We start from the raw sequence: 17,514 nt of genomic DNA on the forward strand, positions 1-17,514 counted from the left end.
GGTGGCACGCATCTGTAATCCCAGCTACTCCAGAGGCTGAGGCAGGCGAATCGCTTGAACCCAGAAGGCCAAGGTTGCAGTGAGCTGAGATCGTGCCACTGCACTCTAGCCTAGGTGACAGAGCAAGACTCCATCTGAAAAAATAAATAAATAAAAATAAAAAATGGTTCTTTTGGCCGGGTGCGGTAGCTCATACCTGTAATCCCAGCCCTTTTGAAGGCCAAGACAGGCAGATTGCTTGAGGTCAAGAGTTCCTAACAAGCCACAGACTGGTACCAGCCCACAGCCTGGGTGTTGAGGACCCCTGCACTAGATAATATGCCTTACTCTTGGGGCTGCCTATAGGCTAACAAATTCTTTTTGATAAAGAGATAGCAACTAGTGGTTATGTAAAAAGCCTGGGGTGGGAGGGGAGCTGGCATTTTGAATTTTTTTAATGGGTCCATGTTTTGGACACCCTGCCCAATGGCCAGAATCATGATAGCTGCAGTTTTTTATGTGATTGGCACTTCACACATTAATACTTTTTCATGCAGTGCCCCTCCCTGCAAGACAGGCATTACACAATCTGGGCATGGTGACATGTGCCTGTAGTCCCAACTATTCAGGAGGCCAAGGTGGGAAGATCACTTGAGTCCAGGAGTTTGAGGCTGCAGTGATCCATGATAGGACCACTGCACTCCAGCCTAGGGAACAGGATGAGACTGACGCTTAAAAAAAAAAAAAAAAATCCCAGCACTTTGGAAAGGCGAAGTGATTGCTTGAGCCCAGGAGTTTGAGACCAGGCTGGGCAACATAGTCGGACCCTGTCTCTACAAGAGATACAAAAATTAGCCAGGTGTGGTGGCATGCACCTGTAGTCCCAGCTACTTGGGAGGCTAAAGTGGGAGGATCCCTCGAGCCCAGGAGGTCAAGGCTACAGTGAGCAGAGACTGTGCCACTGCACCCCAGCCTGGGTGACAGAGACTCTGTCTCAAAAAAAAAAAAAAAAAAAAAAAGTCATTATTTTCCCCATTTCACAGATGAAACAGCCTCAGTAATATTTGACAAAGTCACACAGCCATTAAATGAGGGAAAGAGATTCAGACCTAGATTTGTAGGACATCTAGAACCCAAGCTCTTGGGCCATGCTGCTTCTCTTCATGGGGGGAGGAAGAAGAGAGATTCTTCTAGGAAAGATGCAAATAATTGGCAGAAATTGACAATTGACTCCTTACGGGAACACACACAAAGAGAAGCAGGTTTCCTTGGCATATGAAGGCAAAGTCACACCTGTGTGCTGAGGTCTGGGAAAGCCCAAGGCTAACTCCATGCAGATTATGGAAATAGATGTTCCCCCTTTTTCTGACTCTGGAAGGGAAGGAATTTCCCCTCACAGCCCGCAGTGGGGGAGAGCCTGCAGTGACCTGCTCTAGAGTGAATGGGGAAGCCTCAGGAGCAGGAGTGACTAGCCAGGCAGAAGGCACTTAAGTACCTTGCATATCAACAGCATATTTTAGATTTCAATTTGTCATTAATTTAACATTTATTGAGCTCCCGTGTTAGCCTGGGAACACCAAGAAATACTTATTCTCTGGTCCCCATCATCCAGGTTCTGTTCTCCTCCTTCCCAGGATTTTCCTCCTGGTGCCTGGTCAGCCTCCCAGGGACTGTGACAGTCACTTTTGTCTCCTTCCTCTGAAACTATCCCCTTCTTCTCAGCAGGAACCAAACCCAAACCCCACCCCATTTCTCCTTTCAGTGTCAGTGTGGATGACATTTGCCCTTGGTCACAGCACTAGATCTTTCTTCCCACCCTCCTATCAGTACCACCATATTCTTTTGGAGCAAATTCCACATTGTGTGAGGACTTGTGTGGGGAGCAATTTTTAATATGTACCTCTGTTGTAGCCTCCCATCACAGGAGTTGAGGAGCTCAGATCCTTCTTGTACCACCCCTGGGAAGATTATGTAAACTCACCAACTCAGACCCTTAAACTTCCAAGATTTTGAATCTTGGATCAGAGGGGACGCTGGAGGTTGAGCCTGTGGCAATGCTAGGGTCAGGTTTTTGCCAAGTCGAATTTCTTGTGTGTTCTGTGCCAAGTGTCTGGAGCTACCGTGATTCTGCAGCTTTCCACAGAATCACCAGCCTTAATTCTGTGAATTCCTGTCCTATTTCTCTATTTGCTTCATATGACTAGAGTTCATCTTTGTTTTTTGTTCTTTTTTCTTAAGAGACAGGGTCTCACTCTGCCACCCAGGCTCGAGTGCAGTGCCATGAACACAGCTCACTGCAGCCTCGACCTCCTGGGTTCAAGCTGTCCTTCCACCTCAGCCTCCCATGTAGCTGGGATTATAGGCCCATGCCACCATGTGCAGCTAATTTTTTTTTTTTTTTTTTTTTTTAGAAATGGGGTTCTACTATGTTTACCAGACTAGTCTTGAACTCCTGGGCTGAAGGGATCCTCCCACCTCAACTTCCCAAAGTCCTGGGATTACAGGCATGAGCCACCGCGCCTGGCCCTGGTCTCTATTCTATGCGACATGGAGCTGTAACTGCTGCAGTGAAGCACTCATCTACTCAACTAAACATGCAGTGAATATTTATGAAACATCTACTCTGTCCCTGGCAGTCTCGGTGTCAGCCTAGGTGATTATCCAGACTAATTCATGGTTCTGTGCTCTTGGAGAAGACTGGAATATATGCCCAGAGTCAGAAAAAACATATCCTTAACCCCTATTGCTTGAGAAACTCCCCAAAGCACTACAGCAAGCCAGCTACTAGAATCTTCAACAGCTAGAAACCATGGAAGCCACTACAAGGTAGAAATTTTTCTTGCCGGATGGATAACTTAAATACACTTTGATAGAGACCTTCTGAGGCAAATAGTCACTTACAGCTAAGAAATTTAAACCAGACAGGTTAGGAGGAAGCACAGGTTGGCCAAAGTACTTCCGGACAAGTGAGTCTTGTGGCACTTCTCAACTAATATTGTGCATATGAATGATAACAGCTTACCTGTAAGGCTATTTCGGAAACTCAGAAGAGCCTGGCCACTTGTTTCTCACCTCCCACCAGCAACCTCCCATTCAACTCTGGGCCCCAGACACATGAAGCACAAGTCTCAGGGAACCATCTCCACATTGTGGAGATCCCAAGGGAGCCCATAACTGCCTCTTGCATACAACTGCCCACCATACCCAGTGTGAGAAAGGGATGTGGTCTTGCCTTAATCTCTGTTAAAACTGCACATGTCCGAGGCAGGCGGATCACCTGAGGTCAGGAGTTTGAGACCAGCCTGGCCAACATGGTGGAAACCCATCTCTACTTAAAAATATAAAAAATTAGCCAGGCGTGGTGGCGGACACCTGTAATCCCAGCTACTCGGGAGGCTGAGGCAGGAGAATCACTTGAACCTGGGAGGGAGAGGTTGCAGTGAGCCAAGATCATGCCACGGCACTCCAGCCTGGGAGACAAGAGTGAGACTCCGTCTCAAAACAAAAAACAAAACAAAAAACTGCAAGCAAAAACAAAACAAAAAACACGTGCAAGCCATTTGCACTCTGGAATTGCATGCTGTGAAAACTCCTAGTGGTGTGGAACTTAATTTGAATTTGAAATCACACGACATGCACAAAGGGACAGGCCTAGGCCTGCCCTTGGGTCACCTGCCTGCTGACTGCAGAGCATCCCCTGTAAGCCACAGCAAGGCCCATGGAGTCTGAGCTTTGTGTAGCTCGATGCTTATGATGTACCACCTCCCTTCAGTCCCAACTCCTCTTCCTCCTCTATCCTCAGGTATACTGATTGCACACTCCCTGTGTCAGAGGTGTTTGAACCAAAGCAACTCCATTTTGAGTGAGGGCTAGGAAAATGAGGCTGGGACTTGCTGGGCTGCATTCCCAGAAAGCCAGGCATTCCTAGCCAACAAATTAATAATGTTTACTAAACAGACCCAGACTTGGGAGTGTCCAGGTATCCTGATATCTGGAGAACAAAGGCATTCTTGATTTTGCTTTAAAAATAATAATACCGATTCTTGCAAAATACAGTAATTAAGAAAATTAATCCTTCATCATAAACTCTTGTAGCAGAGCACACCCCCTCATATACTCAAGCATTGTACCTAGGGTGAATGTGTTTCTCCTCTTACTTTCGGGAACGTCCTACTCTATGGAGTAGCTGTTCTTTTACTACTTTACTCTCTTGAGAAACTTGCTTTTTCCTTGCACTGTGGACTCGCCCTGAATTCTTTCTTGCGCGAGATCCAAGAACCCTCTTTTGGGTCCTGGATCGGGACCCCTTTCCTGTAACACTTGTGCAAACGACACTGTCCCTATTATGACCATCTCATAGTGGTAGATTCCATTCGGATTTAAGGTAAGCCCAAAGACCACTTTTGGGTTTTCTTGACTCTCTGAGAAAAGTTGTGTAAGCACCCGCGTTCTTCTGGGTTTGGCTACATAGGGTTGTGCCCCTCTATGGAATGGAGAGTCATGTGGACGAGGGTGTCATTTTCTCACCCAGTAAAACTCACTGAGGATGCTTCTGTACAAGTGAGAAATATGATGACTATATTCAGAATAATGATAACTTGGCTGGGCATGATGGCTCACACCTGTAATCCCAGCACTTTGGGAGGCAAAGGTGGGCGAATCACTTGAGGCCAAGAGTTCAAGACCAGCCTGGCCACCATGAAACCCTATCTCTACTAAAAATTAAAAAATTAGCTAGGCATGGTGGCGTGTGCCTATAACCCCAGCTACTCGGGAGGCTGAGGCATGAGAATTGCTTGAACCTGGGAGGCGGAGGTTGCAGTGAGCCAAGATCATGTGACTGCACTCCAGCCTGGGTGACAGAGTGAGACGCTGTCTCAAAAACAAAAAAACAAAAAACAACACGTTGATCAGGCTGATATCGAACTCCTGACCTCAAAAAGTGATCCACCTGCCCCAGCCCTCCAAAGTGCTGAGATTACAGGCATGGGCTACCACACCCAGCAATCATTTTTTAAATTAAGGAAATATTAACAAGCAAAAATAAAAACATACAGTCTTTTCCCTTAATAAGCCCTTCTAAGAATCTGTACAAGTTAGTTATCAAGTAGTAGACATTCATAGTGGGAGTTAAGCATAAGGACTAGAATTGTGTGTGGGGTGAGAAATTCAGTACTACTTACTGTTTTTGGTGACAACCAGGTATTAGAGATAATGATGGCCATAACGTACTGAGTTCAGTCAATCAATACGGATACACCATAACTTACCGAATATACAATATAAAAATTACCTTTAGAAGCTTAAAAACTGTCTAACTGGAACATGACCAGGGGGCTTAAATACAAATATTTTGCAGAAGGTATAGTGTCATCACCATGGGAAAAAAAATTAAAAGCCCAAATATATGGCTTGAACACTCTTGTTTTGTTACTTCCTTTTTTTTTCTTCCTTTTTGTTACTGGACCTTTTTTTTTTTTTTTTTTTTTTGAGATGGAGTCTTACTCTGTTGCCCAGGCTGGAGAGCAGTAGCAGATTTTGGCTCACTGTAACCTCTGCCTCCTGGGTTCAAATGATTCTCCTGCCTCAGCCTCTCCAGTAGCTGGGACTAACAGGTGTACACCACCATGCCCGGCTAATTTTTGTATTTTTAGTAGAGATGGGGTTTTGCCATGTTGCTCAGGCTGGTCTCGAACTCCTGACCTCAGGTGATCCACCCGCCTTGGCCTCCCAAAGTTTTGGAATTACAGGCATGAGCCACTGTGCCCGGCCATCTTGGACTACTTTTCTTTTTTTTGAGATGGAGTCTCGCCCTGTTGCCCAGGCTGTAGTGCAATGGTGCAATCTCAGCTCACTGCAACCTTCACCTCCTGGGTTCAAGTGATTCTCCTGCCGCAGCCTCTCAAGTAGGTGGGATTACAGGCATGAGCCACCACGCCCAGCTAATTTTTTGTATCTTTAGTAGAGACGGGGTTTCAGCATGTTGGCCAGGCTGGTCTCGAACTCCTGACCTCCTGATACGCACGCCTCAGCCTCCCAAAGTGCTGGGATTACAGGTGTCAGCCACCATGCCCGGCAGTCTTGGACTTCTTTTTTTTTTTTTTTTTTTTTTTTTTTTTGAGACGGAGTCTCGCTCTGTCGCCCAGGCTGGAGTGCAGTGGCCGGATCTCAGCTCACTGCCAGCTCCGCCTCCCGGGTTTACGCCATTCTCCTGCCTCAGCCTCCCGAGTAGCTGGGATTACAGGCGCCCGCCACCTCACCCGGCTAGTTTTTTTGTATTTTTTTAGTAGAGACGGGGTTTCACCGTGTTCGCCAGGATGGTCTCGATCTCCTGACCTCGTGATCTGCCTGTCTCGGCCTCCCAAAGTGCTGGGATTACAGGCTTGAGCCACCGCGCCCGGCCAGTCTTGGACTTCTTAACACACAATTTCTAACCACCAGCAGGAAGTGTACATTTAAAATTCTGCCCCAAATGAAAGAGATACAAATATGGCACAACTGCCACAAAGACTTGTTTCCCTAGCCAAATAGTACCAAGGCGTAGATAAAAAAAATCAAAATAGAAAAAGCCTCTAGCTCTCGTGAGGTGGGTAAGCTGCAGCTTCTGGAAGCAGATGTTGCTCCTTCCTCACTCTCTGGGCCCTGTTTCTAGGCGAGCAGTGGGAAGGCAAGAAGATAGGGAGAAGGTAAAGTCAGCCCAAAGCATAACAATTCATTCTTGTCAAAGAGTTCAACCTAATAATGTGGGGGAGATTTCATTACTCATAAATGTATTATTTTCCATAAGAACTTTAAAACTACTATTTCAGTAATTCTTAAAATGGCTTAACAATCCAAAGAAATAAATGGGCACTTGACATGGTTTGGCTCTATATCCCCACCCAAATATCATCTTGAATTGTACTTCCACTCCACAATTCCCACGTGTTGTGGGAGGGACCCAGTGGGGGATAATTTGAATCACGGGGCCGGTTTTCCCCATACTGTTCTTGTGGTAGTGAGTAAGTCTCATGAGATCTCATGGTTTTATCAGTGGTTTCCACTTTTGCATCTTCATTTTCTCTTGCTGCCACCATGTAAGAAGTGCCTTTCGCCTCCCACCATGATTCTGAGGCCTCCCCAGCCGTGTGGAACTCTTAAGTCCAATTAAACCTCTTTTTCTTCCCAGTTTTGGGCATGTCTTTATCAACAGTGTGAAAGCGGATAAATACAGCACTCAAACAGTTCAAATGAAACAAAAATCTCTGGTTTCATTTTATTTTTTAAAATTTTTATTTATTTCTTTTTAAAAGGCTAATCAAGTTAAGCAGTGGGAGCAGAGAAGGAAAAAAGAAATCTGTAACTGCGGCTGGGCGCAGTACCTCACGCCTGTAATCCCAGTACTTTGGGAGGCTGAGGTGGGCGGATTGCTTGAGTTCAGGAATTCAAGACCAGTCTGGGCAACATAGCGAGATCCAGTCTACACAAACAGTACAAAAATCAGCTGGGTACGTTGGTGTGTGCGTGTTAGTCTCAGATACTTGGGAGGGTGAAGTGGGATGACTGGTTTAGTCTGGGAGGTCAAGACTGCAGTGAGCAATGCACTGTACTCCATCCTGGGCGACAGAGTCAGACTCTGCCTCACAAACAAAATAAGAAATCTGTAATTGGTTGTGATCAATTAGTTGTAAATGCCACTACATGCAGATCAGCCTAGTTTCGTTTTCTATTCTTCTATCTCCAGAATATTTAAAAGTTAAAACACTTCGATTTTTAGAAACTCTCATTAAATTTACCACCTAGCTGAAGATTCCTGAAGGACTTAAACAGAAAATCAATGTCCCTCTCAAATGAATAGGGCAATAACTCTACTGAATATAAACTTTCTATTTCTCTCCATTCATAAAAGAGACAGAAGCATCATTGTTCTCTAGTTTTATTATTTGTCAATTTTCCCAACACAGGAACTATAACTCATTTTGAGATTTTTTCAGTGCATTTCACAGCAAAAATGAACAAGGGAATCATTAAAATTGTTGTACACAAACCAACTTTTTCTTATAATTTACAATTTGTTGAAAAAATTATTGTTTTGCTGTTTTCATCCTACTAACCTCTTTAACAGAACACAGTTTATCAGAGCACAAAGCTTAAACTTCTTATGATGATGCAACAGACACAGCCTCCTACAATGGCTGATAAACAACAGGTATGTTACACACACTGATTGGAAGACCATATCAGAAAAAACAGAGTAAGGCACCACTCTTGGGAAATTAAGGTAGCTTGCAGTAACAAGTGTTGAGCACCGTAATAAGTAGGTGCTCAATAAATATATGAATGAATGATGAAAGCCATAATTAGCTCTATTCTTTTAACTGCCAGCAATTCTTCAACCTCCACAAAATACTTATTTAAAAACAGATTTGTACCTGAATACAACTTCCTGATCTTTTTTTCCTGATACCTTTTAATTTCATACTGTTTCTTTAGCATTTAAGTTTCCTCAAAAAATAAAAAACAAAACCATACCTTACATGTGCATTCAGTTACACATATAAGTTCTGAATTACTGACAAGTATGAATAGAATCATTTATTTTAATTTTTAACAGAGGTAAAATAAAGCATACTTATCCGAAGGGATAACACATAATACTGGATATTAACCTAGAGGTGAAAAAAAAGAAGGAAAAAAGTAACAGTTTTATTTTTTAATATTTGCTATTTTCTTTAATGCCTTAGTTCTGGAGAAAGGCTAAAATCTCATATTGACATGAACACATTTTTAAAAATTGTCTCTCAACTGTAATATTTAATAAAACTAGGTACTGAAAAATGTTCTGAAATTTTTCAAGTCAATGTTGTTTTCAAGTATATTAAAATGCTCAGAAGAAAAAATTCTCCATGGTTATAATTCTGATCAATCTATAAATGTACTTTTTAAAAGAGAGTTCCAACAGAGGTGGATAATGGGTAAGTTCCTCAGACACAGGCATACAGTCTTTTTGAAGAAATAGAATGCCTTGTTACCACAACTTGGTTGATTTTTTTTTTTTTAAACACTGATTTCAGGCACAATGGCTGAATCCACTTCTGGGTCATCTTCCTTCTCCTCTTGGTTGGTTTACAAGAGTAGTGAATACTTCAGTTATGGACAGAAAGACAGACACAAACTCTGAAACAGAGACTTCACTTTTCACTACAAAGAAATCAAAGTCACTGAGTTCTCATTGTTGTGTGTATCTGCTGCCCCTATGCAAAAATAGGGGATTCAAACTTAATTGTAGGAGCAAGAACTGGATAAAAGATTCATCTACTGATTCAGGTAACAAGTTTTAAGATGGTATTGCTCACATCACATGAACAGGTTGGTAAGGGGTCCACTGCGTTTCTTTACCACTTTGGTCTTGCTTTTGGTATTTCGGTGCCCTAGTAGGTACATTCAGGTTTAGCTAGTTTCAGTCTGCCCAATCAGGAAGCAGGTCACTCAGTGCAATGACTCCATTCTGGGAGGATTTAGGGTAAACAGAGAAGAACCTCATTTGGTCGAGTTTTAGACAGTACGTGTCACTCTGCTGGTTGTGTTGTTGGAATTATTTTCCAAAGTGGTTTATGATAAACCCAGCCATCTCCCTGAAAGAAATAAAACGATAAAGAATCATCTAATATTATCAAAATCAGTAACCAAAACTAGAAGCAACACCTTTACTGAAATGGAATTCTATTTTCACATTCAAAAAAAAGTTTTTGTGAAAGAACAAAGTCTTTGTGCTTAAGACATCAAACAATGCCTGTGGTTTAGCTAGGATTCAGGTGAGAAGGTATGGTATCGGAGGGTCTAGTTTGTGACCCATGAACATTTAATTTTGCAAGAACCATTTGTAGCAATTTTGCCAATTTCTCCAAGATGCTACAGATTGAGCCTCACTCACAGAGTTATGGGCAGCAGGCGGAGCACAGAGAAATGATCAGGAAGGTACTAACTGTTCTCCCTATCTCCACTGGCACCCCAGAACTCATTTTTTTTTCTTTTTTTTCTTTTTTTTTTCCCCGAGATAGTCTTGCTCTGTCAAGCAGTCTGGAGTGTAGTGGCATAATCTTGCTGCAATCTCCGCCTCCCCGGTTCAAGTAATTCTCCTGCCTCAGCCTCCCGAGTAGCCGGGATTACAGGTGCCCGCCACCATACCGGGCTAATTTTTATATTTTTAGTAGAAATGGGGTTTCACCATGTTGGCCAGGCTGGTCTCGAACTCCTGACCTCATGATCTGCCCGCCTCGGCCTCCCAGAGTGCTGGGATTACAGGCGTGAGCCACAGCGCCCCGCCCCCAGAGCTCATTTTTAATGATATATAGACGTTCTCACTTAGAAACTCTTCTTTCTTAGAATCTGTTTCTGGTATATCTGCTTTTTTTTTTTTTTTTTTTTAAGACAGTCTTGCTACAGGTCACCCAGGCGGGTCTCAAAAACAGGTGGTATTTATATACAGCCATCCTACTTTTAAAAATAAAGATGTCTAAGTGATAGCAATTCAACAAAGCCTAGTAAGCTAATGTTCCCACCAAGTAGATACGTTTTTATCTTGAGCACATGTATAACATACCTCTTTAATAAAATATTTTGTTTTCCAAGGTGTGCCTGTTTCAGTACGATGCCTTTCTTCAGTCCTCTGACGTTCTTCCAGGGTATGCTTATGCTCTGTGGCCTTATCAATTTCAGATTCTCTCAAAGAGTCTGTCACATTTTTCCACAATCGCCTGAAATCCAAAAACCACACATTTTACAAGCATTCTTTAAAAGAGATAATTAAATAGAATCAATACCCTCAAAATTACAATAATTTTATAAAATAACATTTCCTAAATCACATCTACAATGTCATGCTTATGAATTCCAAGAATAATGATACTATGCTGCTGATGGTTATGTCCGGGATGCTGCTCCTTCTGCTTCTTTTTAAATTAAAAATAAATTTTATTTTTCCAGGTTATAAAAGGAGGATTTTTGTTTTTAGAAAACTTAGAAATTAACAAGTAAAAAGAGAAGTAAATTTTCAAAGTTGAAATGTAAGCAAGACCAACTGTGCTTCTGGACATGATGAAATAATGGGGAACACATTTATTTTCCTGCCTTCATCAACCAGGAAACAGGCAACATATAGTAAAATAGTGGTTTTCAGATACTGAGCAAAAGGCTGTGCAGGGCAGTGATCCTTGAGAAAGGAAACAAATGAGGGGAGTCCTATGAGTCCTCTAACTCGCTGTCCAGAGTGTTTCTAGGCCACGCACAGGGAGAGGGAAGCTTAACAAATCTCAAGCAAAAAAAAAAAAAACTGCCACAATTCTTTAGGGAAAGAACTGTTTGTTGAACAAATGGTGCTGGGACAACTAGATATATATGTGAAAAAAGATATAAAAAGTTAAACATAAAACTACCATACAACCCAGCAATTCCACTCTTGGGTATTTACTCAAGAAAAATGAAAATAAATATCCACACGAAGATTTGTAGGAGAATTTCCACAGCAGTATTATTCATCATTGCCCCCAACTGGAAATGCCCATCAACTGGTAAATGGATAGGCAAAATGTGATATATCCATACACTGAAATACTATTCAGCAATAAAAAGCAATGAACCACTGATACATGCAATTAATACTTCATGGATGAACCTCAAAAACGTTATACTAAGGAAATAAGCCAGGTATAAGAGATCACACATTGTATGATTTATATGAAATATCCAGAAAAAGCAAATTTATAGAGATGGAAAGTTAGTGGTTCTCTGGGCTGGGGGTAATGGGGATTAACTGTAAATGAACATGAGGGATCTTACGGTAGGATGAAAATACTCTAAAACTGATTTATGGTAATAACTGTACCACTAAAGAAAGTTACTAAACATCTTTGTTTTTTCTTTCTTCCTTTCTTTCTTCCTCCCTTCCTGCCCTTCCTCCCCACCTCCCTCTTTCTCTTCTGTTCTCTTTTCTTTTTTCTTTTTTTGAGACAGGGTCTCATCATCACCCAGGCTGGAGTGTGCAGTGACACCATCTCAGCTCACTGCAACCTCTGCCTCCTGGACTCAAGCAATTCTCCTGCCTCACTTTCTTGAGTATCTGGGACTATAGGCATGCACCACCATGCCTGGATAACTTTTGTATTTTGAGTACAGACACGGTTTCACCATGTTGGCCAGGCTGGTCTCGAACGCCTGACCTCAAATGACCCGCCCACCTCAGCCTCCCAAAGTGCTGGATAGTATGCCACAGGTCTTATAGTTCAAAGCCTTAAGCCTACATATGTATCTTAATGGCTCTAAAAGGTTTCCTAACACATTTCTGATACACATATCAGATGGCTCAAACACAAAAATGAATTTATAAGGAATTCTCCACAAATAATAAAGACGTTAAAACCAAAAAAATGCCTGCTCTAATAACAAAACTTCTAATAAAATGAAGTAACAACTTGCAGAACTACAAAGTGAAATATTAAATTGTAATTGGTAATTTTAATAACCAATTTCAATAACTAAACTCAACTGATAGAATAAATGCACAGAAAACCTGTAAGACTACAGAAGACTAGAAAAATACTGTCAACTCATTTGACCTGACATTTACAGAACACACTCACCTCAGCCTCCTGAGTAGCTGGGATTACAGGCACATGCCACCACATCCAGCTAATTTTTATATTTTTTGTGGAGAGACAGAGTTTTGCCATGTTACCCAGGCTAGCCTCAAACTCTCGGGCTCAAGAATATACATTCGTGTCAAGTTGCACATGAAACATTTACCAAGGCCAGGAGCGGTGGCTCATGAATAATTCTAGCACTTTGGGAGGCCGATGTGAGTGGATTACTTGAGGTCGAGTTCGAGACCAGCTTGGCCAACATGGTGAAACCCCATCCCTACTAAAAATATAAAAAAATGGCTCAGCCTGTAATCCACACTTTGGGAGCCGAGACGGCGATCACGGGTCGGAGTCGAGACCATCCTCACGGTGAACCCCGTCTCTACAAAATACAAAAAAAAAAAAGTCGCGTGCGGCGCCTTAGTCCGCTACTCGCGATGGCGGGCGCCTGGGAGTCCCAGCGAATACTTGAACCAGGGAAATGGAGGTTGCAGTGAGCCGAGACTGCACCACCGCACTCCAGCCTGGGCAACAGAGTGAGACACTACTTTGTCTTCAAAAAACAAAAAAAAAGAAAAAATGAAAAAAAGAAACATTTACCAAGACAGTACATATTCAGAGTCATTAAATCTAAATAAATTTAAATAATTAAAATCATACAAAGTGTATGTTTTGACCAAAATGAAACTAAGTTAGAAATAAATAATGGAAAGATGGCTGGAAAATCTCTAAACATTTAGAAATTATCAACACATTTGTAAATAAGTTCATGAGTTAAAAAATAAAACCCACAAAAGAAATCAGAAAATATTTTGAAATGAAACACATAAAAAGTCATTGGATAGAAATAAAGCAGTCCTCAGAGGAAAATCTATAGCATTAAACATTTAGGAAAAAAAGAAATTGATGAGCTAAACCAGGGATCAAACTATGGCCCACAGCCCATTTTTGTAAATAAATTTTTATTGCAACGTAACAGTGTCTCACCATTGACTTATTGTCTATGGATGTTTCATGCTACAAGGGCAGAGTTGAGTAGCTGTGGCAGAGGCTATTTGATCCACTAAGGCTAAAATATTAATTGGCCTTTGACAAAAAAGTTTGCTGACCCCTGACCTAAGGTTCCATTGTAAGAAATTAGAAAAAAAAAGCAAATGATTTACAATGTAAGGAGAAAAAACGAAATTTTATAAAAGAGCAACATTCAGTGAGAAAGAAACACAAACAGACTAAATCAGTGAAGCCAATATCTAGTTCTTTGCATAAAATTAATAAACTTAGTCACACTGATGAGAAAAAAGGTATTACAAATATAAGGAATAAGTATGGGAACATCACTACAGATCCTACACAGATAAAAAAATCAGGTAATATTAGGAACTACATGACAATAAATTTGACACATTAGCTGAAATGAACCAACTCCTTCCAAAACTACCAAAGCTCACTGAAGAAACAGAAAACCTTAACAGTGCTATATGTTAAACATATGTAATTTATAATTCAAAACCTTCCCCTAAAGAAAAGAACAGAGCAATATCCCTCATGTATATAGAAATCATAAAATTCATTACAAATTTTAGCAAATAATATTCAGAAGCATCTTTTTTTTTTTTTTTTTTTTTTTTTTGAGACAGAGTCTGGCTCTGTCACCCAGCCTGGAGTGCAGTGGCGCAATCTTGGTTCACTGCAACCTCCACCTCCTGGGTTCAAGCAATTCTCATGCCTCAGCCTCCCAAGTAGCCGGGACTACAGGTACACGCCATCACACCCGGGTGAATTTTGTATTTTTAGTAGAGACACCCAGATGATTTTTGTATTTTAAGTAGAGACGCCTGGCTGATTTTTGTATTTTTAGTAGAGACGCCAGACTGATTTTTGTATTTTTAATAGAGACGGGGTTTCACCATGCTGGCCAGGTTGGTCTTGAACTCTTGACCTCAAGTGACACACCTGCCTTGGTCTCCCAACATGCTGGATTTATAGGCGTGAGTCACCACACTGGCCCAGAAGCATCTCTTTACCTGCCCATACATTCAGTCTGTGGTGATATAATGCTTTAAAGTATATATAGGAAAAATCTGGGCCAGGCATGGTGGCTCACACATGTAATTCCAGCACTTTGGGAGGCTGAGGTGGGCAGATCACCTGAGGTCAGGAGTTCAAGACCAGCCTGACCAATATGGGGAAACCCCATCTCTACAAAAAGTACAAAAAAATCAGCTGGGCGTGGTGGTGCGCACCTGTAATCCCAGCTACTTGGGAGGCTGAGGCACGAGAATAGATTTAGCCCAAGAGGCAGAGGTTGCAGTGAGGCGAGATCATGCCACTGCACTCCAACTTGGGTGACAGGATGAGATTCCATCTTAAAAAAAAAAAAAAAAAATCTGGCCTCACACAGATACAGTTTGAAAAGAGACGAATATTTTAACAGATTTTTCAAATAATTCGATTCTTTCATATGTTTCAAAACTCAACAAGTGGTAATTTTAAAAAGGCTAGTTGCAATGTGGAAAATTAAAGAATGTCAATTGTTTTTTCAAATAATTTATGTGGAAATCCACTGGTCTAATGGGCATCCTGAATGGATAATTTATCCATGCATGATTCTGTAATATGCATTAGTTATCTGAAAACTACTGGTTCATTGAGTTATGCAGATCTTCCAGATGCTGACATATTATACAATATTTTAAAAAATCATGTTCAATAATATCAGCGCCAAGTTCACCAGAAAACGAATTGGGAAGTTTTTAAGTTCATGGTGGCAGAGAAAATTTTCTAAAATTCTAATTTTGCCTTGAAGCTCAAATTTTATTATTAGTAACATACTGTCAAATTGTTTTTCTTGAAGTGTCACATTCACGTCTTTCATTTACAAGAAAAATGTCTACCTAACATTGAAATTAGAATAACCATAGTTTGTCTATCATTCTTTTAAGTAAACATCGTATTTCATGAACAAAGTGATTAGTTCTGCTTGTGACTCAAATAATTATACAAGTGCTCTTCCTTCAGATAACGACTATATTTCTTCAGTAGCCAGCACAAATGCTTATTCATATTCCTGATTTGTCATACAGAATACTAATAAGACATGTACTCGGCCAGGCATGGTGGCTCACGCCTGTAATCCCAGCACTTTGGGAGGCTGAGATGGGAGGATCACTTGAGGTCAGATGTTCACGACCAGCCTGGCCAACACGGTGAAACCCTGTCTCTACTAAAAATACAAAAAATTAGCCAGAAATGGTGGTTGATGCCTGCAGTCCCAGCTACTCAGGAGGCTGAGGCAGGAGGAGTGCTTGAACCCAGGAGGTGGAGGCTGCAGTGAGCCGAGATCGCCCGACCACACTCCAGCCTGGGTGACAGAGTGAGACCCTGTCTCAAAAAAAGAAAAAAAAAAAAAAAGACATGTACTCTGTAGTCCCAATTTTAAAAAACTAACAATTGGTATTGGTTTTTCAAGGACATCTTAAGAGAAGGTAGCATGCAAGTACATGGCAGTGAAGAATATAATGACTGCTTGTGACATTTGGTGCCACTGCCTAAATTAGTCCTAAGGCCCACCAGTGCTACCCACAGCATTCCTTTTGCACCATCATAAGAACCTACAGAGCGAAAAATGATAAATAACATCTTAGTACTATTATAAAAAAATTGTGAACTTGCAGATGCCCTGAGAAGGTCTCAAGGACCCAACAGGGGTCTGCAAAGCAAACTTTGAGACCCTCTCCTTAGGATAAATCTCTATAAGAATTCTTTAAAAAATCATTATTGCTGTATTTTTTGACCCACTCTGAATGTTTGATTGTGGACATTTAATCCCTTTCACACCTCGTTAGAAATTGTTTGGTTCCATTTATGTGATCTTAATGTAAGATGTTTAGTGGTTCCCTGTATATATATTTTTTCTATTTTTAATTGATAGAGTAGTAATCCCTCATGACATAAAATTTAAACAGTACAAATAGGAATCTTATAAAAATTAAGTCTCTTTCCTATTCCAGATCCCAGTACTCTTTTCCAGAAGCAACCACTGTCAACACATTTTGGAAGCTGTACCTTATTAACACATATAGATCCACTTTATTTTTCAAGGTCTATGACACATACTGCCAAAATACCCTCTATGAAGATTATACTGGTTTAACGTCTAATCAACAGCATGAAAATGCCCATTTGCTCACACCTTTTCCCTAAAGAGTTATTATTGTAAAAACTAATTTGTCTTATTGTTTAATTTGTACCTCTGAATTCTAACTACCCTAAACAATTTTTCATTTCCTTGGTTGACCATTTAAGACGTTCCTATATTTATGCACCACCTCTTTACATCCTTTGCCCCGTTTTTGTATTGGGGTACCTTTTTGTTAATAATTCAACAAAAATTTTTATGATAAAGTTTTTATGATACACACAGTAATTCTTTGACAGTAAATGTTTTTAATATTTTTGCTCCATTTACAATGTTTGGTTTTTACTAAAATGTGACTATATATCAAAGAATCTCACAGCTGGCAAAGGGTTTAACATCAGATCAGACTAATGCTTTCAATTTACAAAGCTGATGCAAACTGGTGAAGTGACTTGGCCAAGGTCACCAGTTAGTGAAAAGGCTTAGATTAAGATTCAGAGCATCTGACTCTTTCCTGGATAGATGCAAGGATGACATACCTGGATTCAAACGGATCCTGCTTCTCCAGAGGTCTCACTCTTTTCTTCGTCACTACCAATTTAGTCAAGTCCACATACTTTGTTTCTCCATTGCTATATGTGAACTCAAGAACACTATTCCATTCCCCTTGCACTCTACATACCACAGTGTTGGTGATGTTGTGCTTTACTTCAGCTGTAACCCTAGAAGCAGATAGAAAAGAAAGATACACCCTAATAAGTGATATCATGTTTGTTTCTT

General features: G+C 41.0%; 1 protein-coding gene across 1 annotated transcript in view; it reads right to left on the reverse strand.

Moving 5' to 3' along the window:
* Positions 1 to 7,881: 7,881 nt before the first annotated feature.
* Positions 7,882 to 17,514, reverse strand: part of OSBPL11 (oxysterol binding protein like 11) — a 73,878-nt gene continuing 64,245 nt past the window's right edge. The window contains exons 11-13 of the mRNA XM_010354810.2: positions 17,274 to 17,456; positions 10,562 to 10,715; positions 7,882 to 9,593 (exon numbers count right to left, since the gene is read on the reverse strand). Of these exons, the coding sequence (XP_010353112.1) occupies positions 9,528 to 9,593; positions 10,562 to 10,715; positions 17,274 to 17,456 (403 nt within the window). The 3' untranslated portion in view covers positions 7,882 to 9,527. The remainder of the gene's footprint in view (positions 9,594 to 10,561; positions 10,716 to 17,273; positions 17,457 to 17,514) is intronic.

This window comes from Rhinopithecus roxellana, chromosome 1 (assembly GCF_007565055.1).
Source record: "Rhinopithecus roxellana isolate Shanxi Qingling chromosome 1, ASM756505v1, whole genome shotgun sequence".
In the NCBI taxonomy this organism is placed as follows: Eukaryota; Metazoa; Chordata; class Mammalia; order Primates; family Cercopithecidae; genus Rhinopithecus; species Rhinopithecus roxellana.